The following is a 23,961-nucleotide window of genomic DNA, read 5'->3' on the forward strand; positions in this document are numbered from 1 at the left end:
TTGTGTCTCCGATATTTAGTTTCAGTGAGTTTTTACTGGGATCTAATGATGTGCTGAGGTCAGCTCCTATCCAAAACAAATAGACCCAAAGATGGTAAAAACCCTGACTAAAGCTTATTCACGTTAAAATTGATGATGTGTGGTGTTAATCTGTTAAAGGTACAGATGAGTGCTAACAGTTTGGTGTTTGTGTCTTACAGGCAAAGTAAACGAGAAGAAAGTACTGAAGGAGTCTCCACATGGGAGCACCAGCGCTGCCTCATCAACGTCTATCCGACAGCACCGGCCAAAGGACGCCTTGGACACGCTCTCATGTCCTCAGACACGAACCGCTAAATCCAAGGAGCTAAAAAAAGAAAAAAAGAAAAGCCGACTGCTGGCGCCAGCAAGTGGACAGACTTTAAAGTGAAAACACGGCTGGAGAGGGGGAGGGGTGTATGGGTGCCAAATCCCCGGTCAAGACACACCACATCTCCTTGATCTACCGCCGCCACCTCCTTCCTCTTCCTCCCTCCATTTCCTTGTCCTCCGCTTGTCTCTCATTCTCCCTCGTTCTCTCTCATGGGAGTGACATAGAGGCCGGCGCTTGGTCTGCTGCCCCGCCCCTTCCCCGCCTCAGCGTGGAAACGGGGGCGTCCAGGTAGGGATGTCGTGGAAGAGGAACTATTTTGCGTCGGGCGGCGGAGCAGCAGGTGCGGCGCAGGGGCTGGTGACCCCGAGAACCATGACCTCTATTGCACCCAGCAAAGGCCTGAGCAACGAACCGGGACAGAACAGCTGCTTCCTCAACAGCGCTCTGCAGGTCAGTCGGATAAACACTCGCACACAAATTCAGGGCAGTCGGAAAGTATTTGGAGAGTGACATGTTTTTCATGGACACATTTAGAACCATGTAGTGATCTTGACAAGCCAAGTCGGCGACTTGACCTCAATCCACAGGCTGATGATTCGACAAAACCAGTTGAAGAAAAGTGTGACAGTGGTCCAAAGTCTCCAAATCCGTGTGGTATTTATTATAAGTGATTTTTGTTTACTAATAAGCGACAAATCCACTGTATTTGGAAGCTTTGGGGACACATGGGTATCAGTGCACACATGCTGAAGATCAGGCCAATGCCAAAAGTGGTTGATAGATATCAATATAGTTGATTTTACGTCATTATAACATCCAGATACACACTATTCCCCAAAACACACAGTTCCTGGGCTGATGATCTGGTCTTGGTGTAAATATAATTATACAAAAGATTCAACTGATCTTAATTGTTTTCTTTATTAATCCACTGTGCCGGAGTAATGAGCCAATACAATATGGTTTGCACGATTAGCTGAAACAATAGCCACTACTTTCTTATAAGGAATACATTGTGCTATCTTCACTATATGCACAATGCTAACACACATTTTTGCACTCGCAGTTCTCCTCCCCTCCCACTGCAGTATTTGAATGCGACAGGGATGAGATTAGCACCATATTAACGGGTGTTTTTTGTGTTTCGGTGGGTTTTGGCACCGCTGCCGGTTTGACTTCAGTGTAGACATCCAAGTCTGTGTGTGGAGATGCTTACACTGCGCCGCTGCTGCTGCATCTCCTCTCTGCACACACACACACACACACACACACACACACACACGCGCACACACACACACACGCACACACACACACACTCTCTCTCTTCACTCCTCTCAAGACTTCCAGCTGGCACACACACACACACACACACGCACACGCACACACACACACACACACACACACACACACACACACATGCCTCTTGACTACTGGCTTGAAAAAGAGAGAGCGAGAGAGAGGAGAGAAGAGAGAGAGGTTGGAGTAAGCTGGAGAGGGAGGAAGGTGATGGGGCAGAAGCTTAGGGGGTGTTGAAGAGAGCAGATGAGAGGAAGAAAAGTTGCCATAGGAGGAGAAGAGAAGAAAGAGGGATGAGGAGTATACAGTATGAAAAAGCTGATGAGAGGACTGAAAGAGCTACTGCTCGGAGAAAGAGTGGAATTAAAGAGGCAAATAAGGTAAGAAGGGGAAATGTGTATTTGTTGTGAAAGCAGGAGATAGAGAGGAAGACAGGGAGAGAAAGAGGGTGGGGACGGAGAGAAGGAGGGAGAGACATGAAAAGACAAAGTGAAGGACATGAAGTTTATTTGTGAAATGAAGAATGTTTGAGAAAAGGAGAGAAAAGTGGGCCAATTCAAGGACATACACATGTAGGCACACACCAAGAAGACAGGACAAAGAGGAATGAGAAGGAACCGAGAGAATGTTAAAGTACTGAGATGCTTTTGTGGCTGTTTCACAGTGGGTTTCTCTTAGTGCGTGAATTTGCATGTGTTCATGTGTGCTTCTATTATCGAGATAATAAGTTAGAGGTCAAAGTTCATGTTTAGGACAGACTCTTTCTAATAGCAGTAGGGCTGCAACTGAAGATGATTCATTTTCTTGATTAATTTCTTCGTTTGGTCTGAAATTTGGTCTATAAATGTATAATACTAAAAAGTGCAAAATGGAAATTAAGACATTACATTTGCAATGACACAAAAAGGATAAATTCCTCACCTTGGTGGAGCGGAAAACTTTCTGATGAATAATTGATTATCAAAACTGCCTTAAAACTTGTTTCTTCACTGTAACGATTAATGCTCTGAAACTGCATCGCACTAAAATTAAGTGAAATACACTGTCCTGCTTCCTCGCCCCGGAGGGCCCCTCTGAGCAAGGCACTTAACCCCCCGCTGCTGCAGTGGAGCTGCTGGGTGGCGCCAACGTCAGCAGCAGTTGTTGGGTGTAATTTAATGTGAGGAAAGGAAGGTGCAGCGAGCTAAAGTGTTTATACGTGCTCAGCAAGTTTTTTACCGTAAACGCAGGTCAAAATAAAAAGGAGTTACAGAATCCGCTGGCTTCGATGAAACACAAACACATGTACTCAGTCATCAGGCAGCAGCGGCCGCATGTGTCTCTGTGTGTGTGTGTGTGTGTGTGTGGCAAAGAACATAAAGTCAGAGTTTGGTCCCTCTGACTGATACATTACTATATGAAATAAATACTGCCGCATGAGTGTGTAGGCCTGCGCTACTGTTGAGTAACAGACCCCCTGTAACTGAATCTGTTGGTTTAACCTGGGCAAATGTTTATGCTATGCCATGTAGTCAATTATGCAAAGTTACATTTCTAAAACTAGACTATTTTACAAACCTACCTGTAATACATATACAAACCTAAATAAATATTCAGTATGATCCATTCAGTGCGTATGAACTACAACACAAACTGTTAAGTGTTAACTTGGATACTAAGTGCAATAACACCCAAAAATATTCATGATACAGTATTTTCCTGTGTTCAACTGTGGCTCTGCAGCAGAGTGTGGCTGGGGCTGCAGTTTTTTAGTCCGAACCCGACCGAGCTCTAGAGCAAACTAAACTAAGCCTGTGCTTGAAACCATACGAGCCAGATGTTCTCTGCGATTACTGGCACGAGCTTTTAAAAAACGAACAGCAATGTGATCAAACCAACATTTTGCCCAAATATAATTTCCCATTTTTTGTCTTAACCTGGCCACAGCCATACATACACTGAGTCACCCACCAAGATTGACATGTTCTTGCCAAATATCCTTTGTTTGTAATTTTGCCAGTGGGATCCTCTGCATAAACCGCTTCTTCAGACAACCATATATTTGAAAGAATACAGGATCTTTTGCTGGTGGAACCGCGGTGCAGTGGTTAACACTAGTGTTGATTCACAGCGAGTAGGTTTTGGGTGGGAACATGAATGCTGGCCAGGGCCAGTCTATGTGTAGTTTGCATATTCCCCTTGTGTCTGCATGGTGTTTCCTCTGAGTATTCTGGATTCCTCCCACACTCCGAACTCTGAAGATATACTCCTTAGGATAACTGGAGATTCTATCGACGGTAGATATGAATGTCAGTTTAATTGAATGCTTGTTGTATATTGACGCTCTATAGGGACCTGTCCAGGTTGTGTACCCATCCAGTGGCAGCTGGGATTTGCTCCAGTGACCCCTCAAAGGATAAACCGTATAGATAAGCTGCAATGCAGGATTTTGCAGGGAGCAGGCCATGAAACCTGCAGAGCTCCACATCATCCTAGGATGTTTGTTTTACTCAAAAGTAAAACTCAACAATAGATCAAGGAGTTCAAAGTAAACTTGAGTGCGCTTTACAAATACTCAAGGCTTGATGAAAGAATCAGGAGTATGTATGAAGGTCGGTGTGGAGGTCAGGGAACGCTGAGCTTCATCATTTTCAAGGGTGGCAAATATGAAGGCTATTTTTACCAAGGCTATCTGAGATGTCACAGTAGAAAAAGGCGTGCTGGCTCACTGTCACACTCCTGGCTAACGGGGACACTTGAATACAACACAGCCATCATTATTGTAATCATAAACAACGGTGACAAGTGAAATTGTCTGTTATGAAGAGGGTCTGTTGACTGACAGATCACTAAGGCCAGAAGTGCACAAACAGCTTCATCTGATACTCACCACTCACAGGGACAGAGATGCCACAGTGTTGTGTGGTATCAGAGGAGTAGAACAGTAGGAGTTGTGGGCTTCAAGGTTAGAAACCAACCAAAAGTCACATCAGTCATGTAGAGCAGATCATGACTGAGAGTGAGAGCTTGTAGGATTAAATAGATCCGATGCCTTTAACGTCTACATTAATAGAAATGTTGTCTTGTCAGAATGTGACAAGGGTTCATATAAGAGTCGTTGGACGATGATCAGTTGAAACACATACCCTCCGTGATCAGCCACAAAACAACAAGTCATCGTTACTGTCTGTGTCTCTAATTCTCTAATGTTTGTATGATTAAAGCATGAAATATTTTGTCTCCTCAGATTAATCTCTATTTACAATTTTGTTGCTTTAGTGGTGCAGTGATGCATATTTAAGTAGTAAATAACTGCTTTATTCAAGTAGAAAACTTATCTTAGCCTTCAGTGCACTATTAAGTCATAAATTAAAATCTAGTCAATGTTAAGCAAGTATAAGGACCAGCATTTATTTATTGAATTTTTTTACAATTTCAGATCATTAAAAGATTAAACCGAACTTTATATATACGGTAAAAATGTTATAATGTGTGCATTTGGAAAAAACAAAACAAACAAATATGCTTATTATACTGTATTTGAGTTAAACCTTTCCTGCTCAGGAAGTCTTATTAAGATCAAGATCTGAGTTTTTTTCAAGAATTTTTTTTATTATTCTGCAGTTGATGATATGTAAGTTTGGCTCTGTGGGCCTTCATCCACCTCACCTTAGGTCTCTTGATGATATTCAGGAGACCCATGATTATGTTGTTTCCTCTCATACACAGGAAGTAACTGAGAAAGTTAGCCTTATATCGTTATTTCACTTCGTACTGCACCAAATACTCAACAAGGTCTTCTGAGTTCAGCTGTTCTGCAGCACTTATTCGTTTCTGACTCAGGGAAAATCGGTAAAACAGTAAAATCACCCAAAACGACTGTGTCGCTCTTAACTTTCTCTTCAACCTTATCACTAATCATGGGCTGTTTTACCGGATGTAATTCTGATAACTAATGTACGATTTTGACTAACATTTGATCCTCCTCCGAAACTGTGTGGCCTTCCCCTGGGGGAGGAAACCTACTCCTACACAAAACAACTTAAAAACAAGACCACTCAGTCACTCTGATCAGTAACGCTTTTGATGGAAAAATAACACCATCTCTTACAAATTTAAAACTGAATTCATAATCAATATATCCTTACTGCACTTTTATATGGTCTGTGTGAGCAGTGGTTCTTGGTAGCTAAGTCTCAGTGTTTAATGACTTCATGGCTCTTCTCTACTTTTACCTTTTACTATTATTACATTATTGTGACTTGTGGCCGCAGCTGCCGTTAATCAGTGGGTTTAATCAGGACTTTAAAGTCCCTCAGAGGAGGGAGTGATCTTAATTTCACTTTGTGTTGTGGTTCATTCCACTGGCGAGGTGTATATCACCAGAAACCCTTCTAATCCTTGAAATGTCAGGCCGGGGTGTTTTGATGATGCCTGCAGTTTCCATGGAAACAGCAAGAAAGGTGTAATAATACAGGAAACTCTCATTGAGCCGGTACAGATTATACTCAGGGTTTACTGAGGTGTTTCCTGTGGCTGCTTCACAGTAAAAGCCACCTCGTGTTTCACCAGTTAAATGGTTTTGATCTGAGGCAGTAAGAGCACATTTTAACAAGAGTATTAACATTTGATTTAACTCTATTATACATCAAAAAACAAGGAGACAGGACCACCTTATACATGACAACACAACCAATGAATAACCAGCTTCTTTGATTACATTAATCTATTACTGAAGTAATGGAAGATGGTGGCTTCTTAAATACTCAAGATAATGACGTCAGTTTCTGATCTGTGTTTTTTCATCTTTTTTCTTTCTTTTTCTCAATTGATTGTTTTTTTACAATAGTTCCTTCAAGAAGCTCCTGCAGTTGCTCCACAACTTTCATGCCTTCTACAAATGGTAGAAGATGAGAGAAAGACTACTTAGAGGATGAGAAAAAGAGTTGGATAGATAGATAGACGGACAGATACCTGGTAATAAAGAGAGATGGGCATGGGGAGAGTGTGCCCTCCCTGTGGCTGCTGCAGTGCTGTGCAGCGAGCCGATCATCACGACCAAAGAAACTACAGAGAGAGTGGAGGGGGAGAGATAGAACGCATACACTGGCGTCAGCATGTAGTCTGTCATCCTCCACCCCCTCTATCCTCCACCTATCACTCTGTCCTTAACACACACACACACACACACACACACACACACACACACACAGTGCACACAAGTATTGCAAAGGTTGCCATATGTTAGGATTTTGTGTGCAAAAAGTGGTCTGCTTGCAATATGGCTTGTAAACTGCACGTGCATTTTGTGTTTGTGTGTGTGTGTCTGTGTCTGTGTTTGTGTGTGTGTTCCTGTGAATAAGTGCTGCATAGTCCAGCCGAAGCCTAAGGGACAGTATTGTGTCAATATTACCTTACAGCTTGCTGAATGAATTTACTGAAAGCTCTTTCCTCTCATTATGTACAGGAGAGAGAGAAGGACAGAAAGAAGTCTACCTCATGTAGATCACTTCTCCACTAGTTGTTATCTCTTCTTCCTTATGTCTTTGGGGTTGTGATGGTTTTTTTCTAACCAAATATCCACCTCAGCCTGTATTTTGCTGCTGTACTCAAAGTAGAAAGCACATTGGATGTTGGGAAGCACAATTAGCTGAAAATGGCCCAAAGACACACAGAGCTGCAGGCCGGGGGTGTGGATTCTCTGCAACGCTCTCACATTACTGGAAGTCATTTGATTCAGTTTTAAGAACAGCGAGTATCGCTCAATTATTTTTGAAGGGACAGGAAACTCTAACCTAGAAAACAAAAGTTAGAAAAAACAGAAAATTATATAGATCACTATAATGCAGACACAGGGATTGTAGCATTATTCCTCTTATAAACATTTAAAACGGCCAACCTGTACCTGAACGTGGCTGAAGCTAAAGCAAGACCAGAATCCTGGTTCACGGTCATCATGTCAGGACGGGCTCATCGTCACTTTATATACCAGCTGAGTTTGTATATGATTGATACAGAGATTTCATGGAGATACTTTGGTGCACAGTAGATTGACTCCCATGTGATTTTAGTGAGAGAATATTGATTGCTGTTTGATTGGTTGTATACTTCAGGTTCCTGAGTGGAAGGAGACGATGGCTGTATCACCGCATCACTCACTTATGAAAATAGAAAAGAGCTTTAAACTGTGATGAAATGTTTTTTAATTGTAAAGTATGAGACATGTTAAAGAGACCTACATTTACAAATCAAGATGTTGTTCGTCAGCTTGTTGTTTTTTTGACCAATCACTGCAGAGGGTTTATAGGGAGTGGGGCCTTCAAGAGACAGGGTTGCAGACAGAGGCTGAAAAGAGGAGCTGAGGCAATGGACATTATGAGGAGAGTGATGTGTTTTCTGAACTTCGGAGCGTGTACACCTTTTCAAGTAGTTTATGAAAGGTCTCTTCAAACTCGGCTCATAATCATATCATCTCCCTTCTTCCATCACTTGCTCTGTCAGTCGCTGCTGTTCACCTGGGAAACCCCCAAGCTGCCATGCCATCACTCTTTGCTGAGGTTTCATCTGTGGCTTTAAAGGAATTTTTTAATAAGCAGCCACTATAGTGTATTTATGTTTAAAAGGAATACAATTTTATTCTGCAAAACAGTTTTAACCCAAAAATATGATATATTATAACAAGGTCTACAGAAGAGGTATGCTACTCACTCCAGATTTAAATACAAATCACATTTTAATGTAGAAATGGTGAATTTCCGATGTGGAACCTTTGGGTTTATTGTCTTTTTCTGTGGGTGTTTCGTCTCCCAGGTTCTGTGGCATCTCGACATCTTTCGCCGAAGCTTTCGACAGCTGACAACACACAAGTGCATGGAGGACTCGTGCATCTTCTGCGCTTTAAAGGTAAAGACGCTCCCACTTTGTCCTCTTAACTGCCAAAACCTAAAGCTGAGGACATTACTCCGGTGTTACTCTGCCACACTTCTCGAAGATTACTCATCCATCTTACAGCACAGTGACCTGGTTTGTCCTGGATTTACTGCTGAGTGAGTTAAAGTTTTTGAAGGTTGTGCCAAACTCCTCTTTGTTTATTGTACTTTTTATTCCCCCTTTTTATTACACAAACAGATCGGTGTTTGTCGTGTGCTATGAGGAAGTAGTGTTTTGCACTACGCTTTCTTGTTTGATAGAATTTCTACATTAACTCACATTTTTGGAGGAGACACTGTATCCTCTACCCCAATGCACCTGAGTAACTTGAGTAGCATGACACTCAAGGACAACTCACATGTCATCTCCAAAATGTTCATTCTTTTTCCTTCCGTAACGCAAAAGAAAACCTCACAAGACGAAATTGTTTTCATCCTAATAGTACACAGGGAAATGTCAAAACATATACAAATATTTCAGGATGAGAAAGAGGAGCCAACAGATCAGGATTGAGAGCTAATGGTGTTGATGTGCTGTAAACAAAAACATGCGATTTTTGGAGCTGAATTTATACGTAATGTGCTGCTTCCTGCATCCACACATGTTCTAGACATTTTCTTAATGTTGTGAGCGTGTGACTCAGACAAGCTTTTCCTGCGGCCTTCCTACATAATGTCTGAAAACCACATTTAACCAAACTCTAGTCTTCCTTACAATTTCTTCTTTTATTCTATATACTAGTTCATTTTTAAACACTTTTTTGTTGATTCTTCTTCTTCCTCCATGTGTCAAAAAGCATCATATACTATGAATCAAACAGTTTTTTACCAGTAAAGAGCTGCTGGGAAAAACAGTCAGTGTAAAAGCTTCTCTAACACAGTTACAGGTTGAATCACTGTTGTGTTCCAGCAGTTGCTGCTTTTGCCCAACAGAAGATGAAGATGTGTAACATCATGAAACCCTCATAATGAACAAGCCTTATGCAGCTCTGCTTCAGCCATTTGTTGCATTAGTGATGACAAATACTTGTCTGAGTGAAGGGAAGAGTTGTGTGTGTGTGTGTAATGTGCAGTGTGCGCGTACGTGTGTGTAGCAGTGTTGATGTGTGTGTTCTACACGCTGTTCTGTCTCGAGCGCTTCTCTGTAATTAATTGGCTGACTGAAAGTGCTGAGCTAGCAGAGCCCATGCTGAAATGGTGCACACACAAGAATACACACCTATGCATGCACACAAATCTTACTTGCATGCTGCACACGTTACACCACTATACACGCGCACCATGATATTCATCACAAATCTCTCCTGCCATACTGGGATGCTACACACACACACACACCCAGGCACACCTACAATATATTCCGTGGGCGTATTGCATGACTCAGCCATGGATGGACAAATCAAAGATACCCTTGCCATGTTAAGTGTTCAAATTTTTTGCTTTTATTACCCGGCCTCAGTCAGAAATACGAACAGACATAACGTTCTTAAAGTCTGTTCGTAGCTGTCACTACCACAGCAACAGAGATTTATGTATTTCAATAACCCGACGAGCAACGTGCCAGAAAATAAACTTTAATGGCATGTTTCTTTTCCAGACATCCCTTTTCCAGAATCAAACAGAGAAATGATCATTGTAGGTTCTTTTATTTTGAAGGGACTGTGTGTGGATTTCAGTTTATCTGCGGCAGATAAAGAGGCCGCTGTTGTAGTAAACCTAAGTTCAGAGGCTGCCTGTGGCTGTCCCTCAAGAAATCACTGCAACACTTTATCTCTCTCAACAGCAACACACTCACACACGTAGCTGCAGATACCTGAACACACACACACACACACAGACACACACAAAGGCTGTAAAGAGTAGGAAGGGAGAAGAAGAAGACAAATTTGGAGAAGGAAGGAGAAAGATGAATGAATGTGGTAGTTGGTGTAGATTGCTCTTCTCATCAACTTAGACCATAAACGCACATGCACACACACACACACACACACACACACACACACACACACACACACACACACACACACACACACACACACACACACACACACACACACACACACACACACACACACACACCGCACACCTCACTCTTACTCACTCGCCTCATCCCTTCCTATTCTCTTCCCCCCTTCCTCCTCCCCTCCTCCCTCCCTCCCACTCTCTGTAGGGTATATTCCCCCTCCATTCTCCTTGGCGCATTGCTGCAGTCAGCACAGCCACCATAACACGCACGCACAGACACACACAAGCACACAACACGCACGCACACATGCGCACACGTACCCTATTGCTCACACATTGGCTTTCTCGTCTCTCTCTGTTTCCCTTTCTCTCGCTCTTTCTTTCTCCCTCTCTCTCTCTCTCTCTCTCTCTCTCTCTCTCTCTCTCTCTCTCTTTCTCTCTTTCTCACACACACACACACACACTGTGCTCCCCGTCAGCACGACTGCATTATACCTTTCCCATTGCCAACCCTCAGCCTGCACACACTCAGCCTCACTCACAGACTGGAGCCTATTGTTTTATAACACTTTTACTCCATTTGATCACAACAACAAGCTTTAACTTCTAAACGGTGAAAAAATATGACTTCTGACATTTTATTACCAGCAAACACATAACAATGGGAAATATAAACTCTGCAACTGTGACCAGGGAACAACTCCCATCTGAATAGCTCTGATCCTGGATCTGTGTAGTGAATGCCTTGATGGTTGATCTTGTATTAGTTTGTTAACTCAGGTTAAGTTTAGTGTTTGGGAAGTCAAACTTTGTAGAGCTTGTGTGTGAAGTTATAATAAAGAAAAGCTTTAGTTTTTAGTAATCGTGTGAAGAGGTGATGTTGCTGCAGCAGATATATCAAACCTGTCTCCTTCAAAATATGCATGTTCACTTTATATTTGCTTTGCCGAATAGGTTTTGAAGGATCTGGACATGTGGGTTCTGAAAGTGTGACATCATTTTATTGAACAGAAGCCACAGGCTGAAGCTTAGGGTGTACGGCTACTTGATGATGACAATGTCCACTTTCCAAAAAATAGCAACTGTTTTGAAAAACTCAAATATTTAATTACAAATATTGTAATAGCAATGGTACTCAGTGTTGACATTTTCAGTATTTAACTGAGACCATAGTTGACCTGAACCAAATAATTAACTACATGACAGGGACACATTTGAATCTACAAATATGACCAGAAAAGCTGTGATAATGCTTTAGCGGCCAGGACTGTTGGAAAATAACTGAACTACTGTTTGCGAGGATGTTTCGCACATACGATCAATTTCAAGATTTTGCAAGATTGTCCTGCACATTTTACAGTTGCCTCTTTCTGAAGCACTGACTCACCGCAGTACCACTGCTCTACAATAATGAGTGAATCCCAGCAGATACCAGAAGTGAGTGAGCTGTGATTTTCCATCAGTGTTTTTGTCTGACTCACTCTCTGCTTCAGCTCAGTCACATTGCAGCGTCTGACCTGTTTCAGGTTTCTGTGCTTTGTGTTTTAACGTTTTCTATGATTAATTCGCTCTCTAATTTTCACAACTTTGTAACCCTTTTCAAAAATCTGTGGTTTTATATTGTTCTAATGTTAGACAGATAGAAACTGAGTCGATTTAACTTCTGGATACAGGGATGAGAAAAGTCTGCAACTAATGCTTATTACTTTAATTAGCCAATCATCTGTCCTTATTTTCCCAATACTTTTAATTGCTTGGTCAGAAAAATCTGAAAACTAGACTTTTCAAAATCTCTTTAAGCCTCCAATGGTAACGTCACTGTTTTTATTTCTCAAACCTTAAGATATTCATTATCTAAGTAGTTTATTAAATTACTTATTACTTAAAGTGGTACGTCAAACATTTCCTCCCTTAACTGTTAAATGTTAAATCCCTGAAAATTGATGACACCTGATCTATATTCATGCTAAGAATAATTTACTGTAGATACTATTTTTAATTCATTATTAAGCATCGATTTAGTTTTAACCGCTGCATCGGGACCTGCTTTTCCACTGCAGATGTTTGGTCCATAAAAATTAACAAGACAAACATAAAAGTATTTTGTGTCATTATCACTCTAGATTCTGATTCGATTATTGTGACTCTCACTGAAACAGTTTTTAATCTTTAAGTAACCAAGTTTTTCACACATCAAGGTTCCAGATCGATATCAACAGTTTGAAAAATATACCAAACAGGAATCCTGGCTTTGTGTTTGCTACAGTTGTGAGCAGCTAAAATGGAACCAAACAGATGAGTCATGTGGTAGAATATCTTTCTGTCATTGTGTACAGTGAGTGTGTGTGTGTGTGTGTTTCCTCGGGATACAGAGCGCCTGCTGGTTGCAGCCCAGCCATCTAATCAGTGATTGAATTACTGCTGGGACGGAAGACCAGGTGCTGCTCTGACACGTCACACTGACTCGTGTTTATTTGTGTTTTTTTTTCGGGGGGGGCGCGCTGTTTAAGGTTCAGTCAGAAAACAGTTGCTTAGTTTTGCTTCTTGCTTTTTGTTCTCCAGCTGAGAATTCTCACCATCAAAAAAATGAGGTCACTTTTGTCCTTTGGCAATCTGGAGAAAGGCATCCGTGCTTTTATCTCTCCCACTGAAGACGCCGTCAGTTCAGCCCCAGTCAAATGTTGTCGTCTCGCTGCCTCTGTTAGTTTCAGTTCTTATGTTCTGACATAAATCTCTACATTTAGGTACTGATACATCTGGATTTATGCAATTTCCTCCCATATGAGCCACACAGTAACTGGCTGTGTTATCTGCTACTAAAACTGAAGTTACTGCCACTGTTTCTACAACGACTGCCTCCATTTATGACATTAATAATAACTAGAATGAAAGCATCTGCCTAGGGGCTGCATGGTGCATTAAACGTGTCATTTTTATAACAACATTTTTAGTAATTATTGTTGCCGATAGAAGTGCACATAGTGAATGTGCTACAGTTTGATAGCATCCAAGAGAATATCTGAGAAATCTTAAAACTTTTAACAGCGTTGAATTGCCGACCTCATTTATCTGTGATTAAAAGATGCGTTTAACAGTTTGCAAATGTACCCATCAAAGAATTTGAATAAACTAACTGGATATCTCAGGTCATCCAAATATCTTGTGTGGATGAATACAATTTGTTAACTTCAAAAAGTAAAATGTGTATTTTTACTTTTTGAAGTCCTGCAAAGGTGCATTTTTTGCAATCCAGCACCTGCCCACACAGCCACAAGCCATCATCTCCAAATCTAATGTTGACCCGCCTAGACCTTTAACATATGTCTAAACTGGTCAACCGTGATTAAACACATATACAGAGTTACTCACATCAACTGGGCCTTGGCCAACTTGTGCTCCTGTTTTGTTGGTTGACTAACAAATCTAATTTCTAAAGCGTTGAAGGCCCTATTGAGAGAATAAATTCAAAAAAAGTGTTCTGTGCCTCACAGTTGGGGACTGTGTTTCCCACACTAGGGGCAGGACCTCTCCAAAGAAGAATAACAAAGTGTCTTATATTTAATGTAATTATAAAATCTTCTAGTGAATAGTCTATAATCTGAGAAGTCTAATAGTGGATCTTAAGCTGAAACATTACATTTATAGATGTTCAATCTTGGCCAAACTCTCTTTAGCAACCTCCTTGTTTTTGTTTCCAAACAAAAGTCAAAGGCAAACTCATAACCTCCCTGAAAAACTTTGAATGGTGGTGTATGGGCTCATAACTCAGGTCTGGCACTTGTCTGGACCTGCACGTAAACAACTCTTCCTCTCCAAACGAAGAGGTCACTGGATGCTGCCCTCGAAACACACTTTGAGTGGCCCAGCTTTCTCTGCGAGCCCCCCACAACAGTTGGATTCGGTTTCTATTTTACTGCTACAAAGCACTCTGAGGGCTGTTTTTGTCGGGAGAAAAGTGCACTACAAATACCATTTATTATTGATATGGGCTGATATTGAGGCCAGCTGTGCTGCAAGGCGTTTGTTTTAGCCCGGTTTGGGGTTTTGTTGTGCGGCGAAGTTGGTCCTGACAAGCTGACTACTAGTTCCACTTGTTCTCTTTTATGGGTCAGTTGACAGAACACGGCGCCCATTTAAAGAGTAAATGTGTTCGAAGGGGTTTGATTCACTCTGAGAGGAATAAAAATAAAACACACAAATGCACTAAATGTACTATACACCTGTGTGCAAGGACACAGTCCAACAATGCAGGGGTCTTTCAGGAAAAGCATTTATGGTACAGTGTAAATTTGTAGCAGCGAAATAAAGTAGTAATGTATTTCTATATGGGTGTGTGTGTGTGTTTGTGTGTGTGTGTGTTTCTGCAGAGTATCTTTGCTCAGTTCCAGTTCAGCAGTGAGCGTGTGCTGCCATCAGATGCACTGCGGAGCGCTCTGGCCAAGACTTTCCAAGACGAACAACGCTTTCAGCTGGGTATCATGGACGACGCTGCTGAGTGCTTCGTGAGTCTGCGACACCACATGACCAGACACACTCACACACACACACACACACACACACACACACACACACACACACACACACACACACACACACACACACGCATAGACACACATGGGATAGGTGAGCAGTTGCCTAAAGGCTTATTTGAGGAACTCCAGGATCTTTACTGCAGTCAGAAAACATAAGGGGCCAGGGGATATCCAGTACAGCAGCCTCAAGAAATATGTTATTAAAGTTTTGTTTTGACTCTATTTGTGAGTCCGCACTTGGTGTTTGCTGTTATTCTGCACTCACTGCAGTGTGTTGTAGGATATTCCTTGTCATCATATCCAGCCTCTGTTCCTTTAAACTGGTAGAAAGTGCAGACCCTATTTTAACCACAAGGGACTGTAATGAGCAGTGCGACAAACAAACCGGAATATCCAATTTGTTGTTTAAGATGATTTATGTAAAGTTGAATTAAAGCCGTGATGAATACCGATAGTTGAACCACAAGAGTCTGTATAAACCATGTTAGCCCTTGATTTTGACCTCACCAAAAATGTATGGCACATAATCTTAAGAATTGTCTAAAAGAAATTCAAATTTAAATTGGCCAAGTAACAATCAAATTCACATGAATCAATTCCCCAGCCCTACTGTTCTGAATATACATATTTGCAATCTACTTCCTAACACATCTCCACAATTTAGGATGAAGTGTGTTGTGTTTTTCAAATGTTCTGTGTTTAATTTTGAAATAAACCTTTTCAGCAAGGTGGTGCAGAGGTTTGCCTGGTGGTTTGAACTGGTTCTCTGTGTAGTGTTTGCATATTCGTCACATAGACTGTGAATAAAAATGGACGTGAACTCTGAGTTTGGACAGTGAAGCCAATGTAGAAGTTCCTGACACCTGTATTCTATCAATTGACCAGCAGGGGGGCGACTCCATTGGTTACAAAAATAGGTATGTTACTATAGAAGTCAATGAGAAAATGACTTGAATTTCACATGAATTCTTTATTTCAATTGCTAGTTTCAGGTCTTCGATACAGCATTTTGTAAATGTGTAAATTAAGGTCCCATTTAGAGAGAGACGATAAAGCACCATATGCATTGGGGCATCGATACCATGTGATTGACAGCCAGTACCAATGGGTGCATGTTGCAGGTGTAGGTGAGCATGCATTGTTGTTAAGCTCTCAGTCAGACTCACCCCATGCTCCTTCAAATATGATGACGTTTAGTTTCATTAAAACAAAATGGCCCTGGATAAAATTCCAAACTCGAGGTCTCAAAACGTCAGTTCCCAAACCGATGGGAGACGTCACAGTGGGTTGCCACATCTTTCTCCAACATGAATCACTTCCATTCACTCCAGCTTCCTTCCACGGTACAAAGGCAGATTAGGTTAAATGGAAACTCTAAATTGCCCGTTGCCACATGAATGGTGGTTCGTCTCGGTATGTTGGCTCTCTGATAGGCTGGCTGCCTGTCTGGGGTGAGCCCCACCTCTCGCCCGATGTCAGACGAGATTGGCTTCAGCCCCACATGTGACCCGCAAAGGATGAGTGGTATAGCTAATGAATGATTGAATGAATGAACGAATGATTAAATGAATGAATGAATTGACGAGGAAAATAAAGGAGATAAAATGTCATTAGTCACAGATTCTACTCTTGAAATCTCTCTATGCTCTCTTGTGTTCCTTCCTCAAAGCGCTTCCTTTAGCTTTCTCTCTCTTTCAGTCTCTTCCTCTGCCTCTTTCTTTCTTTCTGCCTTACAGACCTCCACATTGTGTGTGTGTGTGTGTCTGCGTGTGTTTTATGTGTGTACCTGAGAGCCGCTGTCTGATCGATTGGTAGTAAATGTGTTCAGTCAGGGAATCCGTCGGCCTCTTATGAAATATAGATGCTGCTCCCACGGTCAGATTAACAAGAGCACCAACAGAGAGGAACGATCAAACACACACATCGAGCGCACAAACGCACACTGTCCATGAGTATACACTATAAACAAACACATATGCCACACAGTCTCAAGCTCCACAGTGACGCACATTCAAACAATACCAACACATCGGTGCTCATGTGTTTTTCAGGAGAATCTCCTGATGCGTATCCACTTCCACATCAGCGCGGAGAGTCGAGAGGACATCTGCACCGCCAAACACTGCATACCACACCAGAAGTTTGCCATGACTCTGTTCGAACAGGTAGGAGATGGATCAGTCCCGCTGTCGCCATGATGATACTAACGCATGGTTCACTGTAAAAGGGAACTTTCATCAAAACCCCCAAAAAATCTTCCGCTTGAAAAGATTTTTTGAAAACACAATGTCCTGTGATGATTCTGAAGTTGTCTCTGTGTTGGCAGTGTGTGTGTAACAGCTGTGGAGCCACATCAGACCCCCTGCCCTTCATTCAGATGGTTCATTACATCTCCACTACATCCCTCTGGTAAGACCAGACACACACCTACATTCACACTCACACTCGAGCATTCACAGGCACACACACAATGCAGTAAATCTGGCAGCAAGCTGAGGCTGGGTGGCAGTAAAGGAAGGTACAGCGTGTTCTCTTCTCTCCGGCACGGATCCCTACTGAACACTGAACTGTGAGCACAATAACACATAGACACATGCGCTTACACACACACATTATGCACACGCACGTGTATGCTCTAGAGCAGGTGAGTTTGGGCATAATGTCGCTCCCGTGTTCTGGAAGTCTGCAGACACACATCCTGGCTAAAACCACACACAGCAGAGGCATGTGCGCATCCTCGGAGCCGTTACATAAAAAATTCTCACATGCTCCGAGTCAATGAAATAAGGAACGGGGGAAGTAATCAATCAGCTGTTTGATTCAGTGGACCCAGGGGGGCGACATAAATCTATAAGTGGAACAGTGGGCTGGAAAGACTGAACGGGAGGGAAATAAGAGGATATATCACTCCATATCCCTTTTGGAAAACGGAACTAAGTGGAGGAGGAAATAGAGGGATGAATGGGCAGGGAGGGGACTAAGGTACAAATAAACACACTGTGTCAGGGTAGTTGTGGGGCACAGCGGTGCCGCCGCTTCGTGTTTGTGCCTGTTAGCCGTGCCAGGCTATTTTTACCCCTAAGTGGAGCCTGTTGTTTACAGTCGTGATATGCCAAATCTGCTTAAGTCAACATGAGTAAGATAATCAAAGGGCAACAACAAAAAACAAAACAAATGCCTGGTTCAAGTCTTTTCATACATAAGTAAACAGAGGCACAAACAGCTTTCTGCTTGTGTTGTTGCTGCTCTCTTTCTGCTCTCTGAGTCTTTCTTCTGCCCGGGCATCTGAAGATGAGAGGGTGAGGAAATTGGGGAAGAGGAGGTCGGTGAAGAGGTTCAGTTCATTTGAGGCTAATGGAGGAGGAGAGGAGAGGAAAGTAATAAGAAGAGGGTAAGGAAAGGACAGGATTGGAAAGGAGGCCAAGGGGAAGGCAAGGAGAGGAGATTAAAAAGGAGAAGGAGAGGAAGAGAGGAGATGGGAGAAAAAGAAAGGAAAGCAAATGTGATGGAAAATAAAAAAAAGAGGAAAAGGAAAGGATGGAGGGATGAGAGCTTTGGATATAAAAAAAACAACTAGGAAAAACAATGCTGATTCATTGCACACATAATCCCATGCATGGTAACCAACTGCAGACTAGCTCATTCTGTATTCACAGATAATAATAACACACATTTGATTTTTGTCCTTCAAAGGACAATCTTACTGAAAAAGGGATAAACGCAGCTCAGGATCAGAGCGTTACTGCTTTAAACTTCACTGGAAGAGATTGTCTCAAAAACATTTTGGTTCCAATATGAACCACTCTTTAACCGTTAACAACAATAATGTTCCTCTACTGTCACGGCTTGTCTTGTGGCCTAACCACTTCAGAGATGTCAAAGCTTATGATCAGAGAGGATTTAGACATTTCTTAGAAGGACTGTAATCTAGATTTGTTCTTACATTTTATTTCGCTGCCTTCATTTTTCTTCATTTCCTTTTCCTTAATAAAAGCAGATGAGCCTGTGGGCCTGGCTCAGAGTCAGCACCAATGTGTGTGTGGATGGCTGCCTAAGCAATTCTCAGGGCCAGACAGAATTTGCAAGACAATTGTGTTAATTCTTGTCGTATTTCTGGCTGAACATCTGCTGAAGAAATCGTTGAATTCTACTTAGTGGTGTTCATCAGAAGCGTCTAAAGATCCCCCCCCCAAAAAATCAAACGAGTTTAAAGAATGGAAACAATCCAGTTGCTTTTAAAATAAATGTTCTCTTCCATTTACAGAAGCTTTTGCATTGTTGGTGGCAGAATTTTAATGTGTATGTGTGTGTTTGTGTGTGTGTGTGTGCGTGTGTGTGTGTGTGTGTGTGTCTCTAATGCTGCAGTAACCAGGCGGTGAGGATGCTGGAATGCAGAGAGAAGGCCACACCGGACATGTTTGGAGAACTGCTCCGCAATGCCAGCAACATGGGAGACCTGCGCAATTGCCCTGTGAGAATACACACACACACAATCACAGACACACACACGTTACAATCGACCATCACACAGCACATGCACACACTTTTCAATTTTCCGAGGACATTCAGCAACTTGTGACCCTACATTTTGCACAATCCAATATGCTTTAGTTCCTTTGTTTCTCCCCAATATTAAGATGCTGAAAATCAGATTTTATAAAAATAATTTGCAGCATAACCAGTTTGGTAGTTTCATCTTCTTCTGTTTGTTTCTACCCATCTTTTTCACCGTTACATAATCATCAGCTTATTTGCATTTTCTTTCTATTTTTCCTTTTTTCACTTTCTGTTGCCAAAAATAAATAAATTCAGAGTTGTCCTCATTGACCTCCCGTGCTGTAAAGCATGCTGATCGTTGTCCCCTTGCATCAGGAAAACAAAGTGCAAAGGTGTAGAGGACACATTTTTTCCAAACTAAAATACTCCTTAATATCTTTGGATGTAAATTGGCAAAAAGAAGAAAATTCATGTTAAGAGAAAAACAGATGGAAGTGATGGAGAAAGAGACAGAGGGAGGTGTAGGTGGTGGATAGAGGAACATGTGTGAGTCCTTTGTTCAGGAGGTTTGTGTTGTTGTTGTTGTTGTTGCTGCCACATGGGAAAGTGCTGCCGCTGAATAGATCCCTCTCCCCCGGGCCCTCTCTGCCAAAGTGTCCGCACAAAGACCCTCCTCATGTGGGAACAGTCGGGCAGCTGCCCCTCTCTCCACACAGCAGCAGCCGCACCACAGCAAACACACTAATGAACACCGTTAGTTTATTCACGGTCCGAACGCTGACATTGTGTCACAGTCCTGCGGGAGTCACATAACCTGCCTCTGTTTATCTTCCATCACTCGCGGCGCTGATCTTTTGTTATTACCGACTTGGGCTTTGCTCAGACAAAGTGATGGTGTTTGGACGAGAGTGAAGCTGCTGGAAGATACGGGAGGTGCCAGATTGGAGATAGGAGAGAGAGGCAAAGAGGGAACTGTGAAGTAATGGATGTTTGGGTACTTATGTATGCTCAGGTTAGAGTGAAAATGAATTTAATAAGTTGAATATATTACACAATGCTACGGTCGATGGAGTTTTCCGATCTTCGAGCACTTATAAAGAAGCAATACAGAAATGTACAAGTAAATCCAATCTAAACATTTAGGCCATGAAGATTTTTCCAGGCAGCATCTTGCTCCAAGTAATAGGATCCGTGACACAAGAAGGTTTTCTGCCAAAAAAAGATACGGGTTGTATTTCCATCTATCCTGTTGTGATTTAACAAGATATCTCAAGACCACCTTAAGGCACTTTCTACTAATTTGGTGCAAACGTTAACTTGGACTCAAGAATGAACTGCTTAGAGTTAGGTGGTCAGAGGTCAAAGGTCAAGGTCACTCTGGCCTCACAAAACATGTGGTGTCAGGTGTTTTTTCTGGTGGTGAACACAAGAGACAAGTCAGGAGAGTCTGAATGAATCTCTCGCAGCGGCGCTGTGAAGAAGGATTTAATCAATTTAGGCAAAGAATTATCATTATGTGGTGATCAATGATATTGTGGTGATGGTCACAAAAATATGTTTAATAGTGAAACTGCAGCAGGTCAGAGGAAGAAAAATGTATAGAGACTAAATCTGCACTGCTTGTAACAGCAGCCAGGTGTACTTGTAGTGTCACACATGTTGGATGAGGCTACATTCAAGATTCATTCAACATAAACAAACAAGTATTGACCCTGGTAATTTAAACACTGCTCTGTACAAGTAACACAAAATTGCACTCGAAAATTAATTTGATTTATTTCATAACCTGGGGCCTGTTCACGAAATCGGAGTCGTGCAATCTGTGAGGCAATGCGCTTCAGCTCATTTCCACACAGCTGCCAGACATGAACGTGTAAGAGCTCACAGGGTTCCCAAAATAAAGGAGACTGATAAGATTATCAATAAAACTGCATCTACTTTGGTTTCACTTGTGTCTTTTTGCCCAATCTGTCTTTGTTATAGTGAGTTGGCAGCAATATCTTGAGAAGAATTGACGTCCAAAACCACAAGTTTAAATATATCTGAACAATGACTGCTTTTACTGTTCATCGGTCCTGAATGATCACTCTGCCTCCTCTGCTGTGTTTAAACTGTCAGATTGCCTCTTTATTTCGCCTCTGCATGAGTCGTGAAGACGCATAAGCGCAAACATTTTCCTAAAGTTGTTTCATTTTGCTGTGAAGAATGCCCCTATCAGCATTCCTTTGACCAGCAGCACTGTTATGTAACTCGCACTCTCTTGGAAAGGTCTGCATCGCCACAGCAGAAAATAAAGGGGGAAAAAAAATCTTTGCATTTATAACCCAGAGATTAGACCGCACCGATCAATGCTGTATTATGAAGCCGAGTGAATCTGTTTGTAAACTCATCGGACGAATGATGTTGTCTGCGGCTGTTCTCAGCAGTGAGACAGCACAGTGAGACAATGTGTCCCATCAGTGCGTCCTGAGCGAACAGATAGCCTGTGTCTCGGTGCGTTTGGCTGCCGCTCGCTGGCTCGTGTTCTCGTCCCTTTCTGAGATCTGAGAAGCAGACCCTGGCAGAATACCTTCCTGTCCACGTCTGGTGCCAGCGAGAGGCAGCCCGCCGCCCACAAAGTGTCAGCTCTGTGTATGTGTTTGTGCATATGTGTGTGCTGTTGTGTTGGGTTTGGCAAAGTGTCTGGTTGCCAGGGTGTTCTCAGGCTGTTTCCGAGCCCGCTTCGCCAGCACTGCGTTCATGTTGTGTGTGTGTGTGCTTGTGTGTTAACTTTAGTGTGTGTGTGTGTGTGTGTGTGTGTGTGCACCAGCTCTGCGGTGGGTCATGACTCAAAGGAAGGATTCAGAACACACGGTTCTGAACTCAGCAGAAGGCCCAAGGGACAAATACGACTCAGCACAGTGCTTCCTCCTCTGTCGTTCTCTCTTATGCTCCCTCATCTCTCTTCTCCTGCGTTTTATCTCTGCCCGTCATCGTCCCACTGTTCTCTCATCCGTTAACATATCTTCATGCATGTGTGTGTTCATCCCTGACAAATAAAGGGATGGTTTGCGCCACTGTCACACTCTGTGTTCCCCAACACAGGATGAATCAACCTGTTTGATCACATGCTCGCCTTTTATACTAAAGCTCATCTGTCTCTCTCTCTCTCTCTCCCTCCCTCCATCTCAGAGTAACTGTGGGGAGGTGCTGCGTATCCGTCGGGTGCTGATGAACTCACCGGAGATTGTGTCCATCGGGTTGGTGTGGGATTCAGACCACTCTGACCTGGCCGAGGACGTCATACACAGCCTGGGGACTTGCCTTCGTTTGGGAGATGTAAGGGGATCTCACACACACACACACACACACACACACATTGAACACACTCATTATCACACCAGCCAAGCAGGTACGATTACAAAAACACAATGTTATATATTTGTTATGTAGTGTTTTTATATTTAAATCTGTACAAGGTTAAAAAAGAGGCATGTAAAAACATACAGATAAAAGGATGCACTTTATACATTAATACAAATTCAGAATATGCCATACAGGTGCATGATGTAGCGCACAATAAACTCAACATCTCTTACTCCAACACAAAATTATAACTCACATGATCGACCTGACTTCCACTACTCTCATATCGTGTCTCATGCTGCAGCTTTCACACCTCACATGTGCACGTGCACACACACACACACACACACACACACACACACCGTCGACCCCCGATCCTCCGTGTCATGACTGAGTAATATTGATGCATTTTAATGCAGCTGTAACATCTCCAGCCGGCTTCTGAATTGATATCTATGAATAATGGATCAGTGAATATGAATATGTGTTGTAGTGAGTCAAGTTCTCCCCTATATCTTCTGTCTTGTGTCTCCGCCTGCCGACGTTTCTCTTGATTTTTATCCCGCTGTCGTGAGGGGAAGCCAGTTGTAAGATAAAAATCGGAGGAATGGGAAACAGAATTTTCTGATTCCATTTGGTTTCTTAGATGAGAAAAAGTGAACCATCTGCGGTTTGTCCTCTTGTCGCTTTCTCTTTTGTCTTCTGCACCTGCTGTTTCTCTTTTTCTGCTTCCATGCTTCTCATTTATGTCTTTTCTCTCCTTAGATTAGTTCGTTGTTTCGCTAAAACAATTAGTCGACCACAATAAATAACCATTTTAATGCATAAATCTTTTTATGTGTCAGACAAAATGCTGAATACGCACTTGTACCAGCACCTTAAATGTGAGGATTTGCTGTTTGAGTTCCTTGTTTATTATTATTGATAATGGCTTATCTTTATGTTTCTATCTTTGCATTTAGAAAGATAGAAACTTAACAGTGTGTGTTTTACTGTTGGTTGGAGAAAATTAGCAAATTTAAAACGTCAACCAGTAGGTTAAGATGATCGTTTGGATACAAAGAGA

At 42.2% G+C, this 23,961-nt stretch overlaps 1 protein-coding gene across 3 annotated transcripts in view; it reads left to right on the forward strand.

Annotated features, from left to right (window-relative positions):
- Positions 1-213: 213 nt before the first annotated feature.
- Positions 214-23,961, forward strand: part of usp54b (ubiquitin specific peptidase 54b) — a 38,937-nt gene continuing 15,189 nt past the window's right edge. For 2 of the 3 annotated variants that reach the window (XR_009911929.1, XM_062378819.1), the window contains exons 1-7: positions 214-802; positions 8,438-8,530; positions 14,889-15,023; positions 17,105-17,218; positions 17,380-17,462; positions 19,419-19,524; positions 22,722-22,868. Coding sequence is in view for 2 of the 3 variants with exons in the window: in XM_062378819.1 (XP_062234803.1) it covers positions 647-802; positions 8,438-8,530; positions 14,889-15,023; positions 17,105-17,218; positions 17,380-17,462; positions 19,419-19,524; positions 22,722-22,868 (834 nt within the window). In the remaining variant the exon portion in view is untranslated. Of the gene's footprint in view, positions 803-1,901; positions 2,029-8,437; positions 8,531-14,888; positions 15,024-17,104; positions 17,219-17,379; positions 17,463-19,418; positions 19,525-22,721; positions 22,869-23,961 lie in introns of those variants that run through there. The other variant, XM_062378820.1, reaches the window with a different exon arrangement.

The sequence above is a fragment of the Platichthys flesus genome, chromosome 20, assembly GCF_949316205.1.
Source record: "Platichthys flesus chromosome 20, fPlaFle2.1, whole genome shotgun sequence".
Taxonomy (NCBI): domain Eukaryota; kingdom Metazoa; phylum Chordata; class Actinopteri; order Pleuronectiformes; family Pleuronectidae; genus Platichthys; species Platichthys flesus.